The sequence below is a fragment of the Podarcis bocagei genome (assembly GCF_964188305.1).
Source record: "Podarcis bocagei genome assembly, chromosome: 15".
In the NCBI taxonomy this organism is placed as follows: domain Eukaryota; kingdom Metazoa; phylum Chordata; class Lepidosauria; order Squamata; family Lacertidae; genus Podarcis; species Podarcis bocagei.
In genome coordinates this window covers 38364606-38388164 of record NC_138141.1, presented here as the reverse complement: position 1 = coordinate 38388164, position 23559 = coordinate 38364606, and the positions used below count along the sequence as shown (strand labels likewise).

Here is a 23559-nt window from a genome sequence, read left to right as displayed (position 1 = left end):
CCTACTAGCCACAATGGCTGTATGCTAACTCCAAGATAAGAGACTCTATGCTTCTGAATACCAGTTGCTTAGGGAATAATACCAGGAGAAGACTATTATGTCCATGCCCTCCTTGTGGGCTTCCCTGAAGAGGTATTTGGATGGTTATTGCTGACAAAGAGGAAAACAGACTAGGAGAGTCCTTAGTGTGATCCAGCTGCGGGGATGCTCTTCTGAGAAACAAAAAGCGAAGGTTTTTCGATAGTTTTGCATGGCCTGATTTTGGCTCTCTCCTTCCAGCAGAAAGAGTACTGGGTATGCACTCCAGTACCACAAAAACCCACAACAACCTATGAGCAGACACCTACACTCTTGCAGCTTCTGAAGACTTACAAGCCAGGAGGAAACTTGCCTTTTCAAGACTGTTGATAACTGCCAGTTGTGCTACTTTCTTGAGGGCTTTAAATTTAAAGGCCGTTTCTGTGAAAACAAGAAAAAAAAATCTATTTGTACAATGTGCAAGATGACAATAATGCTACGAAAACTGTCTTGAGAATCACCTAAACAGCCACCCAAGTAGCAAATGCTGCATCATGGCCCATTATTTTTATTCTTCCAATCAGGGTTCGGAATTAGCAGAGCACCGGGCACATTTTGCACCTAAAGATTCTCCATTTGCGAGCACCTCAAAAGGTCTAGGTGTAATATTTTGCACCTGGCTGACACTCAAGGATTACTGAAATGTATGTGCTTAGAAGCCTTGAAGTATATATTATGGATAGACAATACGTTAAGGTGTTTAACAATAAAGAGTAGCATGTTTTGAAAACTGAAGTACGGTACAAATATTTTTATTGTACGCACCAAGTTAAACATGTATTAACAATTTCTGTTAAAATGTGATATTAACAATGTGTATTGTGTATTCGTTCATGCTTATCAAAATAATAAATAAAAAGTGTTGCTGACCCCCTCCCCCCCCTCAAATGGCGACTAGACATTCTGTTTTGGCGCCCACAACCCAGGTTCCAGGAACTATTTGGCTCCTAGCTTTTGTATCCCAGTTTCTAACACTGCTTCGAATCAGTATCTTGAACTACTGAAAGAAATTACAGTATAGTGGTACCTTGGGTTACATACGCTTCAGGTTACATATGCTTCAGGTTACAGACTCCGCTAACCCATAGTACCTCAGGTTATGAACTTTGCTTCAGGATGAGAACAGAAATCGTACTCCAGTGGTGCGGCGGCAGAGGGAGGCCCCATTATTTAAAGTAGTGCTTCAGGTTAAGAGCAGTTTCAGTTAAGAACGGACCTCTGGAACGAATTAAGTACGTAGCCAGAGGTACCACTGTACTTGACTATTCTTATGGAGCCCATTGTGGTGGTGGGGTCAATGTTTGTACATTAAGATCTCCTGGATAGACTCCTTCACATCCCTCCAATATCTGAAATGTATTTGAGTGGGGTGGGGGGGTGTTGTGGTGGTGCCTCAGTTATGGAACTGGTATTGTTGCGAGACCCTCTCTCCTCCTCCCACTTGTAATGATGGCCTTCCATCTCTATGTGAAGATCGTGGGTGTTTTGTTTGTTCGTTTGCAAACATGAGGTCCTTGAAATCAGCTAGTTTTTAATTTCCTTAAACATGGGTTTTATCCGCTGTTTTATTCCTCTGTGTTTGAGATTTATTTTATTTTATTGATGTTTTAATTTGCTGCAAGCCACCTTGAGCACTAAAAATGAAAAGGTGGGGTGGAAAAAAAGTAATAAACTTTAATAACAAAAGCAGCAGCCAGGAAACTTCTGAACTGCACCTCAGCCGGGAGTAGACTTCTTTTTCATCTCAGTCCAAGAATCTCCCCAACTCCAGCCAGCTGTTAACAGGAGAGTAATACTACTAACATACTCATCAAATTTCAAAAGTAAAAATCAGGGCCAAACTGACTGAAAAAGTAAAAACTGAAATCATGAGGAGCCAGGAGGTGGCAAAAGAGAGAGAGAATGCAGATTTTACTGGAATCATGACACTTGCCTTTGTGCCATATTCTTGATGCATCCTCAAAACCACTACCTACCCAGCACAGACAAATTTGCAGGTATCATAGTTACCTGCAATTTTTCTCCCTCATGTGCAAGCAGCAGCTATAGGGAGGCTAGCAAAGATTATTTGTAAACCGCTTTTAGGTTTCTGCAAACCACTTAGAGGTTTTCTTACAAATCAAGTGGCATATGAATTCTGTCAAATAAAAATAAAACAAACAAATAATAGAAAAGCAATACAAAAATAGCATACAACAAACATCCCCACCCCCAGGTAATAGAAACTAAAAACTGTGTGACCTGAAGGAAGGCAGAAGCCAGGGTGACTAAAGCAAAGGTGATAGTACCAACAGCTGCTGAAACAGGCCTGAGAATATTTCACACCATTTGTTTGTGTTAATATTTTAATTGTAAATTGCCTTGGTGCTTTGGCACAGCTCATATTTCAACAAACCACAAACAACATCTACACAATGCTTATGCACAGGCAATTATTAGTCAAGCTAGATCAGTGTTTCCCAAACTTGGCCCTCCAGCTGTTTTTGGACTACAACTCCCATCATCCCTAGCTAACAGGACCAGTGGTCAGGGATGATGGGAACTGTAGTCCTAAAACAGCTGGAGGGCCAGGTTTGGCCATCACTGAGCTAGATCAATAGGAGGAACTGTAGCACCCTGTCCTTAAGGGTATATACATAGGAGCAAGACCCACTTACCTTGCAGTATACGCTTTAGTTTAGCACAGTCGACACTGATGTACTGTAAGAGTTCAATGTCATGAACATCAGCATTGTCTTCAGAGCACACAGTCAATTCCTGTAATCTGCAAAAAACAAGCAGCTTCTCAAAATGGATGGACTTTTGACATAATGAAGGGAGAGGGGACAATGTGAAATGATAATGCACTCAGATGTTTAGGACAACCAGAATTGGTCAAATGCACAAAGGCGACACAGCCATGCTTTGGATTTTAAAGATTCAGAACTTGCCAACACTTCCTTTTCATTCAATTTCCACACTGACCATTAATTTTATTTCCTTAGCTGTGTGATAGGATTTATAGTTTACCTGAGAGCAGAGTTCTCAGAGCGGCCCACAAGAAATAAAACCATGTTGAAAGTACGGGGATTCCACAGAACTATTTTGATTTTCCCCCCCTTTTGACATTGACATGGTCAGGTTAAGACCATATCACCTCGGATATTGCATGATGTGAGGAAGGTGCTGCCTACACACTTAAATCCAGATTCCTGTCGCCTCCCTTGCCCCCTTCTTAAGGTGCAGAAATCATGCAAGATAGGTCTCCACAGATAGGGTTTACATCTAACATTAAACATGTGGGAGCACATACCCACTCCCCCTTGGCCATGCATAAAAATCACCAGTGCATTAAGTGCCTGAAACAGGCTTTCATTTTATGAGGCCAGGGGACAAAAGCAGAATAGGCAAGTCTGTGCTAGCTAATCACCAAATCATGTTATTAATTTACCAAATTGTGTTACTAATTTTTTAATGCATGAGCCTGAGGGGCCACATGTCCACGTGCATTTGAAGTCCACCTCAATATGCTAGAGGACTTCACATAAGCATAGATCTGAGCTGAATGTGAAGTTATTCGCAGCTTCACAGCCCATTCTGACAAAAAACAAACCAACCCCATGGCGCCTCACTGCCCTCTTTTGCCTTGACCCTAATGAATTCAATTAGCCGTGAAGTCTTAAGTGCATCTCACAGATTCTTCTCCCACCCACACCACACACTTGGTGATTCAGCACTCTGGCCCACATGCAACTAATATCTAAATCATGTGTTGAGCGCAAGCTGAGAAACTGCTTTGCTTGGTCTTAAATCTACAGATGTGTGTGCGCGACATGATACGTAACTTCCAGCGCCAACCAGCAAGGGAGCTCTTCATTTCATCTATGTGGAGAAAGACTTAACTCTGGCATGACATGGGAATGTGCCAGGAATTCAAAAGCATGGGTCACAGGACCCACAACGCTAAGCCTGCACCACTGAACACCCCCCCCCCGGCAAAATAACCCATGGGGACAAGCAATGAATGGCCAAATGTTTAAATTAATTTCTGAGCAAGAACATCATTTGAAACGATTTCTCTCTTTCATGGTCCCCTCCCAGGTCCATGCAGCCAAGAACAGGAAATATGAGACCAAACAACACTCAGAAGTTAGTTCAAGGAGAGGTTTTTATTTAATTGTTTCTGACTATTCCCCATAAAGGAAATGCAGTGTCTCCCGTTCTGTATGGAACTACTCTCCATCAAGCCATTTAGCAAAAAAGAGAAAACCCACATCCTCCAGAGCTGGCTGCCAAGAACAACTCCTTGGAACAGAGGTTATGAAAAGGCCCTTAAAATTTAGTTGAGGTACCCTTTAACTGCAGGACTTTCTACCTGTTCACTAGATGCTGATGTTGCTCCTATGCTCTCCACTTCTGGATCCAAAATTCACATAGGGGAACACAGGAAGCTGCCTTATACCTTAAATGATTTGCCCAATTAGACCAGCATTGTCTCCTCTGAGCGGCAGCAGTTCTTGAGGGTCTTGAGCAGGAAAATTATCTTATGTCAGGGCTTGAACCATGCTACCACAGAGCTCTAATTTGTCCCCCTATGAAACATTACATCACTTGGGAAGATAGGAGAACTAATACCAGTGAACTGGAAGAAGCAAAGATCACCAGTGTTGAAGCAATGGTTCTTCAACATCAACTTCGTTGGACTGGTCATGTAGTGCGGATGCCTGATGATCATCTTCCAAAGCAACTACTCTATTCCAAACTTAAAAATGGAAAGCGTAATGCTGGTGGTCAACAAAAGAGGTTTAAAGACAGTCTCAAGGCAATTTTTTTAAAATGTTGTATAAACGCCAACAATTGGGAAACACTGGCCCGCAAGCGCTCCAGTTGGAGAACAGCCTTTACCAAAGGTGTTATGGGCTTTGAAGACACTCGTGCTCAAGATGCAAGGGAGAAACCTGCTAAGAGGAAGGCACGGTTGACAAATCCATACCGTGATCAACTCCCATCCGGAAACCAAAGTCCCCACTGTGGAAGGACATGTGGATCCAGAATTGGCCTCCACAGTCACTTACGGACTCATTGTTAAAACTGTGTTTATGGAAGACAATCTTACTCGGCTATGAGTGATCGCCAAAGAAAGAAGACGACTAATGAAATATCCATCTTCAGCTTGTTAGGTTTCCAATTCTTTAGGTCTGACTTGATGCAGAGCCTTCTAAATGAATCAAAATTACAGTGGTACCTCTCGTTACAAACTTAATTCGTTCCGTAGGTCTGTTCTTAACCTGAAACTGTTCTTAACTAGAGGCGTGCTTTCGCTAATGGGGCCTCTTGCTGCCGCTGTGCTGCCGGCACACAATTTCCTTTCTCATCCTGGGGCAAGGTTCTCAACTTGAGGTAACTCTTCCAGGTTAGCGGAGTTTGTAACCTGAAGCGTTTGTAACCTGAGGCATTTGTAACTTGAGGTACCACTGTATTAACATACACCTGCGTTCAAAGAGATGACCCAACAGCCCACAAGCAGAAGGAAGGTGTAGAAATAGACTATACTAGGTCAGAAGAGACTTCGACACTCAGAAGCTCAATCAACCACACTGATTTTAACCTTCCTTGAGATGTATTGACATTTATACATGATAGAGGCTGACTGGGGTCAGAAATATTTAACAATCTTTTAAATGGGGAGTGGCCGGGGAAACCCAGCCAGATGGGTGGGGTATACAGTAAATAATAAAATTATTATTTATTAAATGGGCCTTCCAGGAACGATGGGGAAAGTAGCATCTTTCACTCACTCACCTGGTGGAGATGCGGCTGAAGACGGCGTTGAAATTGTTGCAGCTGAGAGAAAAGAGAACTCCAGAGGCAGAATTGCGAAGCTCTGCTGCGTGTTGATTCCCTTCGCGGTAGGTGTGGATAAAGTGACAGATCTCCGGCAACAACTGCTTGACCAGCATCGTCTCATCGAGCCTCATAGTGTCCTTTGGTTGCTAGGAGGACAGTTTGTAAGTGACTGCCTGCCTGAAGCGTTTTCACAGTTCTCTTCCCCCATTGTTAGTAACCCAGGAAATCTGCTCCACTCCCAAGCTATCACAGCATTTTGTAAACAAGATGTGTGTGTTTGAACTCATGAGACACATCTCGCCAGGCTGTGGGAAAATGCTGCACATGAACCAGCCACATCTGTCACAATAACTTACAGCAGGGTGTTATAATGACCCTTGAGGAGCCCTTAATGTGGCTGGGGAAAAGGTTGCTGCTATCCTTTTGTTATGTCCCTGCAGAAGCAGCTCTCTATCCTTTTCCTTGGCCGCCTTTCTCCTTTTGAACCTGCCTGTGTCTCAAAATCTGCATCAGAAACCCTTTTCCGCCTATCAGCAATTAACGGTGGGGAGCAACCAGGAAAAGGGTCTTTTCAGTGGTAGCACCCCTATATCTTAGTTGAGATGCCAAGCTAAAGACTTTTAAAGTGATTTTAGCTCCATAGTTTAACGTTTTCTATCGATTTTAACTGTACTTTGTTATTGTTTAGTGGCTTTATTTTTTTCCCCTGTCGTAAAACTATGCAATTTTAAATAGATGTCCTGCAGCTCCATCTTGCCCATCACACCTTGCTGTGAGCAAGGACCCTTCTTCAGATGGAGGCACAGGCAAGTGGCCTGAACGGTCCTTAACAAGTACCTCTGCAACAGTCATAGCCATTGACCCAGACAGCCTCTGCACGCCAGCAGAGGCTATAGAGGGGGGCAGTGGGAAGGAGGGCACACGAGACCGATCCACTACCTGAGGCAAAGGGATCACCTTGCCTAATGGGTGAGCCTTGCACACGGTCCAGAGAAGGGGAGTTGCGTGCTCGATCCAATGCTCTGCTGCTCAGAGAAGGATAGGAACATGCTGCGGGTCTCATGACTACATTTATAGATTGTCTGCAAGTATGTTTACACAGGTGTCAAATGACAAGCCATGAACTATTCCATCTGCAATGGCTTGGAAAGCGATCTTTTAAAACCAGTATGGGGAATCACAAGCAGCTTACAGCTGATCTCATTACAGTAAGCTTGGAACTGTGTGAAGGAAACCCTCAGGAATAAACAAAGACTCTTAGATTTCACCAGAGCCCAAGTTTGGCTTTACAGCTTTGCAGAAAGGGCTAAACCACTAACTGCATTCCCAAGGCTGCAAAAGAGGGAAAAAGCAGAGAGACTCCAGGAACAAAGTTAAGTGAAAATAGGATCACTTTTCTGGAAACCTCAGTACTGCATTCCCACTGGAAGTTTAGACAAAGTTAACTAATGTAAACTAGGAAGCACCTGCAAAAGTCATCTTTAGCAGCCAGAGAGTAAGCTCAATTTATCTGTGTACAAAACTAAGCCAAATTGAAAGAAAACCACAGGAGAGCTCAGGTGGACTTATGTTTAAAAAAATTAACTTTTAAAGTGGAAAAAGTCTTATCTCTTTGCACTGGCTGAGCCACAAGTAAACACAAAAGTTCCTTCTTTTTTCTTTTTCGCATATCAAGCTGCATCAACACCCTTTTTTGATGCAATATTTAGAGCCAAAGATACCAAAATCTTTAAGTTTGCTTTTCAATTCCAATATTATTTTCCTTTCCAGAATTAGTCACATTAAAAAAAGCACATGCATACAGGAATTAGTTACAAAGAAAGTTGCATCCATTTCCTGATGCATTCAGCAAAAAGGCAAACAAATATCAGCAATCAGCTGCAGACTTGGCTCTCTACCCTGCAAATTGCTGCCACAAAAATGCTATTAGCCCACTTGTCTACATTTTCTAGACAGTTGTTTGTAGCACTGCAACAGTTTGAAACTGTCCGTTTACAAAAAATCCCTGATTGCCTGGAAGTCACTTCTATATTATTTTTATTAAATTCATTTGGTATGTAGATCCACACGTAAAGAAGTTAACACACACCATAGTTCAAGTGCATTTGGAGGCAACCTCTCAAGCATAACAGGGGAGTGACTTTCTACAAATCTGACATATTATCATCAAGGACATGACTATTTCAGAAGACAGACATTTCACACATCTTCACAGTTAGATTGTCTATGTAGAATTTGCAAAGGCAACTAATGTTAAGCAGGCTACTCACCCCAGCAAGACATTTTTCCAGTGTATCCAATATAATCAGCTGAGAAAGATACAAATTCTTTTCAGCAGCTTCTCCAAATATTCTCTGGGGTGGGGGAGGTAGAACACAGGAAACCAATTAAGTTCTCATTACAAAAATGGATTTGCTTCCCATCATCCCACACAGTGGGTGGTATTCAGCTAAGTAGACCCACTGAAATTAACTTAGTCATGGCCATTGAATTCAGTGGGTCTACTCTGAGTAAAACTTAGCTGAAAACCACCCAACAGGTTGCATTCAATGTTAGTCCTACTCAGAGTAGACCCATTTAAATTAATGTGCATGACTAACGTTGGCCTATAAATTTCAGGGGGCCTACTCCGAGAATAAATTAGCTGGATGCAATCCAATACTTCCCAGATGAGCATCAGGAGACCAGTAAATTATTTTGTTTCTTGAGAACTTCAGCAAGATCTGGAGCCCTTGAGGTTAATTTATTCAATCGAGACATTTCTATACCACCCATCAACCAAGGTCGCTGGACAGTTGCAAACTTAGAATCAGAAAATACAACCACAAAATTGACAAATAGTATTTGTACTCAGACAGCGACCGCTTTGTGTGTGTCCAATTGATGTGTGGCCACTGACACGTGGGTGATTTTGGACCCAGAAGAGGGCAGAATGTGGGGGACAGGGTGCACATGCAGGGGCGAGGAACAGAACCCCAACCCAAAATGGTCACTACCTGTACTAGAATATAAAAATCTGCACCAAGTCGGCAAATATAATTGACAAAAAAATCAGGAGAGATGTGATTAGCAAAAAATATTGTAGGCGGGGGGCAAGACAATCCTCCCTGGGGAGGACACTGCATAACCAGGATGGCAGGACCAGAAAGGCCTTATCCACCGTGCTACCACTTCCCCTCATTGGGTGGGGGGAAGGTGGAGAGCTACATTTGGGGAAGGCACAGAAATCAAACAGGGCTTCACAGCTTAAACACAGGTCTTCTCTATACCTTCCTCATTCCCTTTGCTCTCCTGACCCAGTCATGTTCTCTGTAAAACCATCCTAAAGCACATGAAACCCCTATGCATACAGGTTTTATTCCAAACAGAGGATTCAGATTACCTTGGGAACAGAACTTGGACTTTGGGGTATGCAAACCAGTCAAACCCACAACATTCAGAAGAGAGATAAAACGAGGAGGCATCCGTTCCCTAGTGCAACATCTAGCCCTCCAGATGTTGCTGAACTACATCTCCTATCAGCCCCAGCAAGCATGGTCTACGCCAGAGAGCATCTATAATGATCCCTGCATTTCAGTTAAAATTAAAGGGCATATCCCTCAGGACTAGACAGTGGGTGGGTGGCAGGGAGGTTGAATGATGTTAAAACTTTGAGCTAACTCCCAACAGATACAAGACTGAACATGGAAAGATGAATGGCATCCTATTATTCAGGCCTCACCATGTTCACTAAACCCCTTAATGTGTGCCATAGCTTGCCCCTTCACACAGACAATAGCAAACAAAGGCCGTGCTTGGCTTTTTACCCCAACCCAAAAGCCACTGCAATCTGCAATTGAATCAGGATGTCTCTAATTAACCACAATTTCCTGTTTTGTCCATACTGGAAACTATGGTCACCAGTTTCAGAATTACCTAAAATAATCAATTTCAGACCATAGTCTAAAAACCTGGTTTGTTCCAAATGTAATGGGAATGCATGGCTAGTTAGAGGCTTCCTGTTTTAACCACAGCTCATGCAAAGGGTTCCCATGTCTGTGCAGATCTTGGTTTCATAAGCTGCAATTGTCCAAACTGGGCCAATATAATTTGTCCTGGTTACACATAAGATAGGACTTATCTAGTTTGATCTTGTTTTAAGAAGCTTGTTATTTCGAACAAGGGAGAGGAGCATTTTTAATCAAAAGCACTGGATATAGGAAATCAACATATCAGTGTGTTTACCAAGTACCAACGGAACCACTGGCATCCAATATCCACTGGTAACTGGGCAAGAAAACACACATATTCCTTTCCCAACCTAAGGTTCCTTCATCTCATGCTTTCCCCACCTACAATAAGCCTATTAAGGGCAAGAGGATAGCACTTACCATATTGTTAACATTTTTTAATATATTGGTGAGGCCACTGATGACCAAGGAAAACTTGTACTTTGAAATATTGATGAGACATTCCTTGTTATGTTCCGTGCTGACTTTGGTGTGGGTATTCTGTTGACTAGCTTTGATTGGTAGCTGCAGGTGAGGAGGAGAAAGAAAAACAGTAAGCATTCACTTAGAAGAAAACTTCCAGAGCTCCAGTGTGTTACACTGAAGGCTTTTTCCTTTAACTTTTCATGCAAGAGCTCTTTGGGTATGCCAAAAACCAACATGGTGGCAGTTTCCAGCTCTTCCCCACCACCCCCATTTAAACAAGCATGGGAAGTGTATGTTAATGTTCATGTTCAGATACAACACTAAACCATGAACGAGCCTAAATTTCTCCTGGGCTTGCATGGTCTCTTACTTTCCTCTCCTCCTACCGCAGTAGCAGGAGGAGATGCTTAGAAGCTTTTACTTTTGCTTTAACTAAAAGATCCAAATTTGCCCTCTTGAGAGGATGAGAGGGAACAAATCAGAGGGGAGGTCAAGCTCATTCACATAGTGCTAGATCACAATTTAATGTTGCATCTGAACAAAGCCACTGAATTTCCCAGTCTTAAAATATTTACAAGTATTCAATGAAACAGTTCTCCAGTAAAAAAATTTGACTGCATTTAAAGCACATGGACAGTGCAATCCTATGCATTTCTACTGAGCCACCCTGAGTTCAATGGGACGTATGCCAAATTAAGTGTGTATAACAGGTGTGGAGGAGTTTTGGCCCTCCAGATGTTGCTGAGCTCCATCTCCTATCAGCCTCAGCAAGCATGGTCCATGCCCAGGCATGATGAGAGTTATAGTTCAGCAACATCTCAATGGCCAAAGGTTCCCCACACTGACAGTATAAGATTGCAGTCTAAGGCTGCGTACACTCTATACCTTTAAAGCACATTTGAAGCAGTTTCCCCCTCAAAGAATTATGGGCACTGTAGTTTGTTAAGAGTTGCTGGGAATCGTAACTGTGTGAGGGCAAACTACAATGCCCAGAACTCGGGGGGGGGGGGACGTTGCTTTAAAAGTATAGTGTGTATGCATGCAGCCTAAGTGTGCTTTACTGTTCAATTACTTCTAGTTATTGGAAAGAACTTCTGACATATTTATACAGCATGTACAATTAAAGCATGGCCTTCTAAAATAAGTTGTGTTTACCACCAGGCACCTTAATTTTAACCTGCCATAGCAAAAGCACCATGAGCTTCTGTGAATGGGACAAGCCCCAGCCATGTGAGATTGTCCACAACACATGTGTTCAACTTTCTCAGACCCTAGGTGCACTCTGAACCCCACCCACCCTGAAAAAAACGAACTGTGCTCTTCCTTCCTTCCTTTCACCATCCATGCCTATCTTTCTCCTCCCCTCCACCCTGAGAACAATTTGAAAGAACATGAAACAGTTCTTCTGGGGAAGCTAATCAGATTTGATCCTGACAGTTGCCTGGATGGGAGACCACCTGGGAACCATAGCTAAGCTGCTCTGAGTTCACCACAGGAACTCGTTTTAGTAATTTATGCTATAAACTCGTTGAATAAAGCAATTCATTTTCTCCCCGCTTCCTGCCTACTTATGACTGGGGGGGGGGGGAGGAGACCAAAGAAAACGAAAATGGTGGCAGTGCTGATGCGACCCACCTTGCTAGGTTCCAAGACCACAGCCAATACAAACAGAGCTGAGTCCAAGATGGAGCTGGAAAGGAACAGCTGGGAGCCTTAAAATGCGCTCCCCGTTATTCCTTAGCAAATGGGGCTTGCCTTCGCCACCAGTCTGGAACTGGCTTGTTTCCAACCAGCAAGCATAGTTTGCATTAACCACAGTTTGTTGGATCAGATGACATTATAAACAAAAATGGAAGCGAAAGCCTCTGAGCTCCTCCTCATGGTTGCGCCAGAGGAGATGCGGGGGTGGAGGAGCGCATGAGCCCAAGGCTTGCTGTGGATCACTTCCGTCATGCTATACCATGGTCCAAATGCAGCTGCTGTGGCCTGAGATATCACATACAGGAACTATTGTCAGATGCACTTCATCATTGAAATCAGAATCAAAGAGTAACTTTGAGTTGCATTTCACTACCTGTCTTTTGTAACCTACTGCAGAGGTATTGGGCAAAATGTGTTTCAACCAATGTTTAGCTTCTCTCTGAACTGTATCAGTTAAAACTCAAAAGTTCGGAAGTCCCAGCAGCAGCGCAGATAAGACTTGAAATGACTCCACAAATCCAAGATATTAATCCTGCTCCATGAACACTAGACACTTTGTTTTAAGCTGCATCCATAAATTCTTCAAAAGGTCACAGACCAATCATTTCCCTCATGCGTCATTTACCAGTCAGTTGGTCTCAATTGTTGAACAAAACCTTGCAGAAAACCCCACTTTGAGGAAGTTTTACTTTTGATCAAAGCCAACAGCTTTTTGATGGAAGCAGCACACAATAGACACAAAGTGCACTTAGGGAAAAAAAAGTATTTCACACAAAGTGGGGATGGTTAATCAGCAAAAACGTACTGAAATTGTTTTCGTTTGCTTTCTATTAAAACCTCTGAACACTGGAGACGTCCAGCTGAATGGCTGTGAGGAACCACTTCCTTTATCAGCATCTACTATTATCACCAACTGCAAACTTAGTAGTGCACTGGATAAGCTTCAGCCACTCTTAATGTACTCCTCTGCTAGAATTTAATTCCCACAGCTGCTATTCCCTGACACATGAGCATACATGTGGGACTGAAATATATGGAGTTCTGTCTACTAGTCCACTTTCTCCACGAAGCCAAATAGACGGATCAGAATAAAAATGCTTCTCACCAGATTGCTAAGTCTCAGTCAGAGTAGTTCCCAAGGTTCGAGACCCATGAAAATTAGTTCACCTGTATATATTACGTAACTTTATACCATGCTTATTCTGACTTTTCTTGAGGAAACCTGTCACCAAGAAATGCTTATCTACTTACTTTTTTAAATGAAGGGGGACATTTCTACAACTCTTCCTAGAAAGGGGGGAGTGTACACCCAAAATGTTAAAGAACTTCCAAAGAACCTGAAATTTATCTAGCCCCACAACACAATGGTTACTAGAATAGTCCCAAAGGATGCTTTTATATATCTCTTTAAAATGGAAGGGAGCAAAGAAGCGTAACCCACCCCCCAATACTCAAGCCATGAGCCAGCTTAAAGCTAAAATTTGGTGAGCACTTAGTCCCAGTTACACTGATTAGACAATTCTGAATGTTGGATATTTGCATACCTAACTGGGAAAACACGAGGGCATAAACTAAAGTTTACCTCGCAAGAAGAGCCAGTGTGTAAGGCACATATGAGATGGAATGCCAGGATCTGAAAATTCCATTACCTCTTCACCAGATTTTTATTTTGGAAAGCAGAGAGGTGGCTCCCAGGAACCATAACCTAAACTTGCATAATGCACACTTCATTTCAGATTATATATGACAATGGTTTGTTTATGTGTGTGTTTTTAGAAAGCTGCAACTCAAGACTACTTCCCAGATGATCAACCTACTAAGCAGCTATGAAGGCACAATCAAGGACTGTTGCCAATTTCTGCCTGTTTATCAGTACTGTACCTCTCTCTCCTATATGATCACGTTTGTCAGGAACACAACAGGGCCTTTACAGCAGTGACCCCTCACCTTTTCAACTCCCTCTCCCTGAAGATATGTTTGTGAGGGGCTCCCTCCTCTGAAGATTTCTTTTTTAGCCCACCTTTGGTTAGGGTTCCAGTGCAATTTAAAACCTGCTTTTATATTTTTAAATATAATTTCTATATTGTCCTTCATCCAAGGATCACAGGGCACCTTATAATAGAAATACACACCAAACAAAAACAATGCATCTCACAATAATCTGGTGGTGCAGTCTAGCTAAAAACATGGCATATGCCAATGAAAAGGGGGGGAAGCCTAATTTTATAAGTTTGATCAAAAGAGATCATCTCCTTCTGTCCACAGCAATAGCCCAGAAAGTCCCATTTAAAAAGCAACTGAATTTACTTCCAAGAAAGCAATGTAGGATGAAGTGCAAGATCCTACTAGGACAGTAATTTCCAGCAACTTCTCTTTGCAAGGGAAATCACATCTTTTGTAGATCACTTTGAGAGCTTTGGCTGAAGAGCAGCTAGTTAATGCCTTAAATAAATAAAATACTTTGAGGGAACTTACTAGCATGAGAAATTAGCTCATCATTAGAAAGTGTCATTCTTCCAAAGTAGGAAATAACTCCCTCAATATCTCTTTCTTTAAAGATAGCATAGCAACTACAGGAAAGTGTTTGAACATTTTAAGTCCATAACTCCTATTGTGTTAGTCAGCTCAATTCTACAAGGAAAATGACAAATCTTATGGTGTTTCACACAAGCAGTATGCCCCATTTTCCATACATTACTGCCCCCTTTCACATGGAACAAGGATGAAGTCTGCCATATTAATATCCACCTAGCTGAATGGAAGCAAGTGAAAAGTGATGCATGATGGGGCAAAATTATGGGGCCAGAACTGGCACTGACTGATTGTTGTATCCTTAGGGTTGTAGGGGGCAGCTCTAGGAAAATGCTGATATTGTGTGCAGAAACTGAAAAATGGGAACATTCATTAGGAAAGGAAGTTAGAATAAAACTGCCAATATTGTATTGCCACAATACAAATCTATGGTGTGGTGTGTATAGCTCTGGTTGTTTTCCGCTGCTCAAAAAGAACACAGCAGAGCTGGAGAAGGTTCACTAAATTATCAGGGAGATAGAACAGCTCTCCTATGAGGAAAGACAACAACGTTTGGGCCTTTGGCTTAGTAAAAAAGGGAGTAAGTAACAAGAACATGATAGAGGTGCGTAAAATTATGTACTGTGGGGAGAATGTGGACATAAAGGCTTTCTTTCTCACCCAAAACGCTAGATGCTGAATATTGGAAAATTTAGGACAGACCAAGGGAAAGACTTCTTCATGCAGTGGACGGTTAACCTATGGAATTCAATGCCGCAAGATGAAGTGATGGCCTCCAACTAGAACTGCTTCAAAAGCGGATTTGACAGATTCATAGAAGATAAGACTATCAATGGCTATTAGTCACAATGTGCTGCCTAGGATTAGAAGCAGTATGCCTCTGAATACCAGTTGCTGAGAATTTTGAGTAGGGGGAGACCTACTGTGATCATGATTGCTTAGGGACTTCCAAGGGGCACCTGTTGGGCCAGATTGTCTCAAAACAAAGCTGTTTTTCAATGGCTTGCTTTAAAATGGATCCAGTAGGCCACTCAGAAGGGCAGTTCCATAATTATCTCAAGTCAGTATATCCCCTTATTTCCCTCCTCCCAAGTTCAACTCACAAGCAGCAAGTCCCAATTTGTTCAAAAACTTCAACTGATGTGAGTGGTACACCCACTCACAGTAGTACCCCCTATCCCCATGCTGCATAACTGGGCCTTCACTGGGCCCAGAAGACACCTTCAATGATCAATAGTATGTCCACCTGTTCTTTCAATCCTACTGCAAACCATCTGTGCCCCGTTTTCCATACATAAGCACCCCCTTTCACATGGAACAAGGATGAAGTCTGACTACATCTATTACTGCATCTTTCATTCCACAGGGCTCCCAGTTCCCACATCCAGCAAGTGAAGAGTTCCAATGAGCCAAGCTGCTTCCCCTCCTTTTTCCCTCAAAGACCCCAACTTTTACAAATCCCAGAATGACACCTTCCCAAAACCCAAAGATTGAGCCCAATTTCTTCAACATTTTTTCTCTTGAAAGAACCCTAGAAGGGACAGTTCCTCAGCAATGTGGGATGCACAGTTTTCCAGCGCTATATTTTTTCAGTGGAAAATGTTCCATTTTGTAAGTTCATTAGGAGCAACAAATTGATCCCAACTGCAAATGCAATATTAGGCAAACTTAGCATTATCAACGCATTTAGCTTTCTTTACTAAATACAGGTAAAATAAACATGTTAAGGTGGCTAACCCTTTGACACTGAAAGTTTCCTACTGCAAATTATCCGAGGCAAATCACCATTTTTGGGGGGAAATAGCAGGATAAGCCACATCTTTCTTCATTTAAGAGGAAAATGCTGGACCACCCAGCTACTTCTTTTATATATATATATATAAAATATTTATTAAAGTTTTACAACAAACATAGGTTCAAAGAACCAAGAAAACTATACCAAAGATTACACATAAACACAGATTTCACAAAAAAAGAAAAAAGATAACAAGAAAAACACCAAAAAGAGGACCTAAAAGAGAAAAAGGAAAATACAAAAAACAAAAAACAGATGGCTAGGGGGAAAAAGAGGGAAAAAATTAAAAAGGAAAAAATCCATTTTTCAATATCTTTAGGCTCATTTACTTATTTCCTTGACCTTCTCACACCTCCCCTTTTTGTATTCCCGTTTACAAAATCCTTTCAGCAAATCCTTACCCTCTTTCATTTATCTTTGCTCTGTATCTTAACCTATTATAACTATATATTTCCATCCATATAACGATCTATATTTGCATATTCTTATTAACCTTATTACCAAAACCACTTATTTCCATTCCAACATCCACCCAGCTACTTCTTTATTCCATTCAAGGAAGACCCATTTTCCAGTTCTCTCTTGACTTGAACATACACATCCAGCCCTCACAGAGTAGAACTCAATTGGTACAGTTGCCAGGATCCAGCTCAGTTGGTTAGAGTGTGGTGCTATAATGTTGCAGATTCGATGTCCTTAAGGGACAGCTGCATGTTCCTGCATGACAGGGGGGAAGGACTAGATGATCCTCAGCGTCCCTTCCAAATCCCGTGCCATTTCCAAAGAAAATGAATCCAGCACATCCTTAGAAAGGGCCAGTAAACTCCATCCCACAAGACTGACGAAAAGTACTCTGGTACCTTGCAAACTGGCAGCTTTATTGTGACAGAAGCTTTCAAGGACCACAGCCCACTTTTGTCATATGCACAGCCACCTCTAGACAACGAAAGCTTCTGCCACAACAAATGTTTTAAGTACCGTATTTTTCGCTCTATAAGGCGCACCAGACCACAAGACTGGTTTTTGGAGGAGGAAAACAAGAAAAAAAATATTATGAATCTCAGAAGCCAGAACAGCAAGAGGGATCGTTGCACTTGCTGTTCTGGCTTCTGGGATAGCTGCGCAGCCTGCATTCGCTCCATAAGATGCACACACATTTCCCCTTACTTTTTAGGAAGGAAAAAGTGAGTCTTATAGAGCAAAAAATACAGTATTTAAGGTGTCATAAGTTTATTTTATTGCAAACCTAGAGATAAAATGCAAAGGCATAACAACAGCTGTTTCTCATCTCCCCTCAAAAGTCACACAGCCCGTTGGTACCACTGATAAAGTGACACCCAACTAGATCAGCTACTGCTCTTCAACTCACCTCCAGGATGCCCTACTACAGCTGTTACTCAAAAGAACAACAACAGACAACTCCAGTGCATCTTTGGCGGGGCAGAGGGAAAAATGGGCTCACCCCACTAGAAATGAGCTTTAGCAAATCATCCGCACAACTCAAAGCAGGGTGTCAGTAGGGTTCCTAAATGGCCAACACCAACTCTCATCCCTCAAAGACCCTAAGATCACAGTAAGCAACAACCATATATACAATTCCAGAGCAAACTTGATGGGGGGGGAGGGGAAAGATGGGATTCATGCCCACCACAAATCTGCATGTTCCACACTCTTTATGTTCATGTATAGCGAGAGATGGGACTCTTCCCCCCACCCTTTAATCAGTTTGGGTGTGTATTGCCTGGGAGATCTGCAAGGATGCTTTGCATCCATAAACAGACACACACTGACTAAAAGGCACTAGCACATCCCTAAAGGGTCCCCCTCTCCTTTCCCTGAAGAAGACCAGAGAGAGTGAGGAAAACGTACACACACTTTCCCCTTGCATGGCACCCCAATTCCTCAATCTTTTCCCCAGGAAGCTTTGCCTTCCCACCCAGCCACCCCCCCCCAAAAAAAAAAATCACGGCATCCTTTGAAAGGAGCAGAGGGAGTTACCTCGCAAAGGCATCCTCCCTAAGAGGTTGTGAGCTCTCCTTCCTTAGAGGTTTCTAAGCATCTGTCAAGGGATGCTTTAGTCGAGATTCCTGCATAGCAGGGGGTTGGACTAGAGGACCCTGGAGGGTCCCCCTTCCAACTGTACAATTCTAGGATCCGACGACGACACTTTCTGAGGGGGAAACGGGCCCCCTCAGAAAAGACACACACACACACACACACACACACACACACACACAAATATGTATGCATTCGTCCCTGCTTGGAAAGCCCCCCTCCCGAAAGGGCCTTCCAGCCCTTCCCCGAAAGGGCCCCCACATATCCTGCAGCCCACAGGGCCGTTACCTGCTCGTCGAAGCGGCTGACCACGGCCTGCACCCACTCCACCGGCTTGTGGGCCGCCATGTCCCGCCGCCCAGCCAGGCGGGGGAGGAGGAGGAGGAGGGTCTCGACGCCCCCGCCCCTTCTTCCCCCTCGGCTCGATCCGGCCGCCGCCGCCGCCGCCGCCGCGCTCTCAGCTCCCCTCCTCCTCCTCAGCCATCACAGCCTACGAGCCACCATGACACCACACCGGAAGCGGGGACCAGAGTCCGCCCCCAACGCCAGCCCCGGACGCCGGGAGAGAGAGAGGGAAGCGGGGGGAGCGACAAGTGGGGCGGGGGTGGGGGGGAGAGCGAGCGAGATTGAGGAGGGAACCAAGGCAAGGCGCATGCGCGACGGGCGGAGGGAGCTCGGGCCGCGACGCATGCGCGCACGCGGTGGGTGGGTTGAGGGGGGAAAGGGCTCGGAAGCCAAAGGGCAGCGGCGCACGCATGGGGAGAGGGTGGGAGAAAGCCGAGGCAGCACGGCGCAGGCGCCGCGGGTGGGGATAAGGGCGCATGCGCCCGGGAGGCGGGGAGGGGCGCGAGAAAGCCGAAGGGGGTAGGGCGCAGGCGCGGCGCGGAAATGTGCGGCAGGGGTTGAGGAGAAAACTGAGTGGGAAAGCCGACCAGCGAGCGAAGGGAAGCACTACTGCGCAGGCGCGGTAAAGAGGACAGGGTGGATTGGAAGAAGGTAGCTGGGTTTACGGTATATACTGCCGGTTTAAAAAAATCATCGCTGACTTTAGTGGGGCTGTTTTTATTATGTAATCCTTAATGATTTTAGCTTAACTGCTCGGTATTTTTTGCGTGTACGTAAATGATGAAGATATAGGGTGAGATATTTTTTAAAAAAACAAAAAACATTGGAATAAACCGAAACCAGATGTCGAATTTAAATGTTTGTTTAATTGATGGACAAAACAGTCCGAACAGGAAGGCATTAAATGCAGCATTCCTATAACTCCTTTCTAAAATTTATGTTTTGTTTTCCATGGTACAGAGGATACATTTAGGGTAAACAACTGTTAAAACAACAAAGAACTTCTCCCGATAAAATTAGATATTGCATTCTATAACTCTTGATTCCTCTAACAACAAAGAATTGTAGAGTTGGAAGGGACTCCAAGGGTCATCTAGTCCAACCCCCTGCAATGTAGGAATCTCAATATGCCATTTTAGCTCTCTAGCTATTACTCCTGACGAGTCAGATGGACGTCATACAATAATGATGATGATGATGATGATGATGATGATGATGATAAACTTCCTGGTTTCCTGAGCTAGTTTATTAGGACAAATGGGGCTCTTCCCACCAATGTTGAGTCTGTTTACGGTTCTTATATTCCTTCGTGACCCTGATACTTCTGCTGCCAGTTTTGCAAATTTTATTTTTTGCCAGCTTGTCCACTAGAGGTCACTCGCTTGACGCGAAAACATTTGGTGCGTTAAGGGGTGGAGCAGAGACGAGAAAACCAGAGTGTACTTTGCTTTCGTTTACTCAACAATTCTCTGTTCCCATATTTCTTCACTGTCATTGAGACTTTAAGCTGGAAAGTTCCCCCCACCGAGCTACAATTTGCAGAGCGGCTTACAACATGCAAAAACACATAACTGCAACGCAACAAAAGAAGACCGAAACAGTAAACTAACCATTAAAAAATACAAAACCAAACAGAACAATGTCCACATAAATTGCAACCAAATAAAAGAGACAAAAAACCAACAGCAGCAACTCTCCCCTTTCCATATGCCTTCTTGTTTGTCTTTTTTCCTGTTTTGTGAACATTAATAAATATAGCTTTTTTTCAAAAAAAAAAAAAGGTTGAATGGAACAGATGTTGAGAAGAGCAGGTTGATGGCACAGAAGCTGTTCTTCGCATGCAACTCCTTGCCTTTCTAGACACAGCTTTCTGTTCAATAAAGCTTTCGTTGCAGGCCTAGCCTTTGCTCCTTCTGTCTTCATCATGACAATAGTACTAGGATGCTCTGCGATACCATTGCACATCATTAAGGTGTGTCCCAACTCTAGATCCAGTTCCCTTTGCAGGTTCACATTGCTGGAGACACTGCTGTCTGACCACATTTTTTGTTCAGCGTTGAGCCTGATAAGGAGTTCTAGCTCACAACTTATCTTGGCTGACCCTAATGCAGGTGTTTTTACTGCTTATTCCAGCACTGATGTTAACAAAGACTCACTGCACAATCTCAGTTATCCCACACCCCCCAATAAAGAGGAGAAATACAGTACCAGGATTAGAGAGAGGCGACTGTTGTGTGTCTGTTGTGCAAAACCCTGCAGATCAGATGTAGTCACATGTGCCTAGCTAAAACTAATGACACAGAGAGATGAACGCTTGTTGCCTCAGGCCCTTTTCACTGAAAAAACAACCAGGTCTGATGCTCGGTGAGTCTTGTGACCTTGCCACTGTATCATGAACTTGGGATATAGCCACCTCCTTATATGATGTCATGGGATCAGGGTAATGAGGGAACTCCATTATTCTGATCTGTAACCTGAAGATAGCAAAGACCAAACAACTGGGTGAACTTTCTGTTTTTACGCTACAGGAAGGAAATGAAACAGGCGAAAACTATGTCAAGCTGCAGGGCATCAGGCCAAAAGACCTGTTTGTAAAGCGTGAGTCAAAGCCTGCGAGACTAGCAGAATATCCAGGCCTGCCAACATATAAATCTCACATATTCCACTGCTTTAAAAATAATAATAATCGCTGCACATGCATGCACCCCTATGGTGGAATCCTGATGTATATTTTGCTCTAGAAGGCTTAGTTTGGTCAGAATTGAGTATACATTTGCAGAGTTAATGCTAAATACACTACAGTGGTACCTAAGGTTAAGTACTTAATTCATTCCAGAGATCCGTACTTAACCCGAAACTGTTCTTATCCTGAAGCACCACTTTAGCTAATGGGGCCTCCCGCTGCCACCGTGCTGCCGGAGCACGATTTCTGTTCTCATCCTGAAGCAAAGTTCTTAACCCGAGGTAATATTTCTGGGTTAGTGGAATCTGTAACCTGAAGCGTATGTAACCCGACGTACCACTGTACTTCTGGTAAATGAGCCACCATAACTGCTAGAAGGCTGTGAAAATTTGTGTCCCAGGCTTTTCAGACTCCTCTAACTCATGTACTATCTGAAACCAAAGGGGCACATTGGTTGCCAGATGTGAAATATATTAGCATTATTTTCAGCTCTCCTACGCTGCGACATAGGCCTGAAGTTCCCCACCTTTGGGTTATGTTATATACCAGCTTCTCCTCCTGCCCCAGTTCTGTCCTTGCAACAGCCCTGCGAGATAGGTTAGGCTGAGTGATGGTGACAGGCCCAAGGTCACCCATTGAGCTTTTAACACTGAAGGAGAATTTGAAACCTGGTCTTGCTAGTGGCAACACAGTTGGCTAATCCTCATAGATCCATTGCATTAGTTTCTTCACTTTCTTTACACGTGAACACAGAGCGTTGGCATGAGATTGGTCAAAACCTGAGTTCAAGTCTAAAACAACACCAGATGTTCCTAACAGCTGCCCTGACAAATCCGCTTTGGCCTTGTTTGAGCCTCATTTTTCCAGTTTATATGTACTGCAGAAGGTGCTCTTGGAACACTGAGCAGACCTGAGAGTCTTCTTCCAACCACACCTGTCTGCATATTAAGTTTGTTTGTGCTGAATGTACTTTAGGATCCAGCGGCATTCCAGTGGAAGGAGCGGTTGATTCTCTGCCAGAATCTGCTTCTGCCTCCAGGCAGGTCTGCTTTGTACTGAGAGGAGAGAGCAGGGATGACAACTGTCACGGGATCCTCTTTTGCAATGCATTAAGCACAGGGAGTGGCAGAAAATAAAATGGGCTGCTTTTCCTGAAATTCGTGAATCTAGGTTACCATGTGACAGCCTCCGTGGAAAGGGTGTACAAAGTTTGCTTTATGGCATCACATGCTTTAAGAGACCTAATTCCTCCAATTATTAGACTTCATGTTTTTCGCTCCCTTACTGTAGCTGACCCTTCACTAAGCTGCAGTGCCCAGCACCCTTTACAAACTATAGTTCCCAGGACTCCTTGGAAGTGGGGGTGTGCTTTAGATATAGCCTTAAAGTGCTATTGTGCCACATCAATGGTCATGAAGAATCCTGGGAACTGTGGTTTAAGGTGATGACCTCACAGAGCTACAGTTCCCAACACCCTTAACAAACTACAGTTCCCAGGATTCTCCATCACTATTGAAATAGCATAACAGAATTTTAAAGACTTGCTGATTTTCCTGAGTCTAGACAACTTGTTTCAGGGAGATGCCCTCCCTCTTCCCTCTGTTTCACCCGTCTTCTTGCTGCCAACCAGTCAGTAGGCTACAGTATATATATTTTTAAGAAGGCTTTTGACACCCTTTATTAAGGTTGCCATTATTAAGGTTGCAACCCTATGCAAATGTACAGGGAAGTAAAGCTGAATGAACGCAAGGGGACTGGCTTCTAAGTAAAGACATAGAAGGAATGCACTTAGGAATCCTAAGTGGAATGCTTGATATCCTTTCATTTTAAATAATTTGCCTTTTAATAGATATGGATGCACTAGTTTACCAGGACAGGTCACATCTATGCCATACATTTAAAATACATTTAATGCACATGGTTCCCCCCACAAAATCATGGGAACCACAGTTAACCTCTCACAGCGCTACAGTTCCCAGCACCTTTAACAAACTAGAGTTCCCATTATTATTTGAGGGAAGCCTTGTGCTTTAAGCACATGTTGTGGACGTGACTGCAGTACTGTCATACGGCACTGTGTCTTCACTCCGTGCAAGGCCAAAGAATGTACTCTGATGTAATTCTGCAAA

General features: G+C 43.4%; 2 protein-coding genes across 6 annotated transcripts in view; one reads left to right on the top strand and one right to left on the bottom strand.

The window, feature by feature from the left end:
- NF1 (neurofibromin 1) overlaps positions 1-18995 on the bottom strand; it is a 162526-nt gene extending 143531 nt beyond the window's left edge. For 2 of the 3 annotated variants that reach the window (XM_081172819.1, XM_081172820.1), the window contains exons 1-6: positions 18691-18994; positions 10275-10418; positions 8175-8258; positions 5860-6050; positions 2736-2842; positions 392-459 (exon numbers count right to left, since the gene is read on the bottom strand). In XM_081172819.1, the coding sequence (XP_081028945.1) occupies positions 392-459; positions 2736-2842; positions 5860-6050; positions 8175-8258; positions 10275-10418; positions 18691-18750 (654 nt within the window). In that variant the 5' untranslated portion in view covers positions 18751-18994. Of the gene's footprint in view, positions 1-391; positions 460-2735; positions 2843-5859; positions 6051-8174; positions 8259-10274; positions 10419-18690 lie in introns of all 3 variants that reach the window. The other variant, XM_081172818.1, reaches the window with a different exon arrangement.
- The window catches only part of EVI2A (ecotropic viral integration site 2A), a 242082-nt gene that overhangs the window by 94176 nt on the left and 124347 nt on the right, over positions 1-23559 (top strand). Inside the window, exon 3 of one of the 3 annotated variants that reach the window (XR_014002590.1) lies at positions 1127-1157. The exons of the other annotated variants lie outside the window; for them this stretch is intronic. The gene's annotated coding sequence lies outside the window, so the exon portion shown is untranslated. Of the gene's footprint in view, positions 1-1126; positions 1158-23559 lie in introns of those variants that run through there. 3 annotated transcript variants of the gene reach the window in all.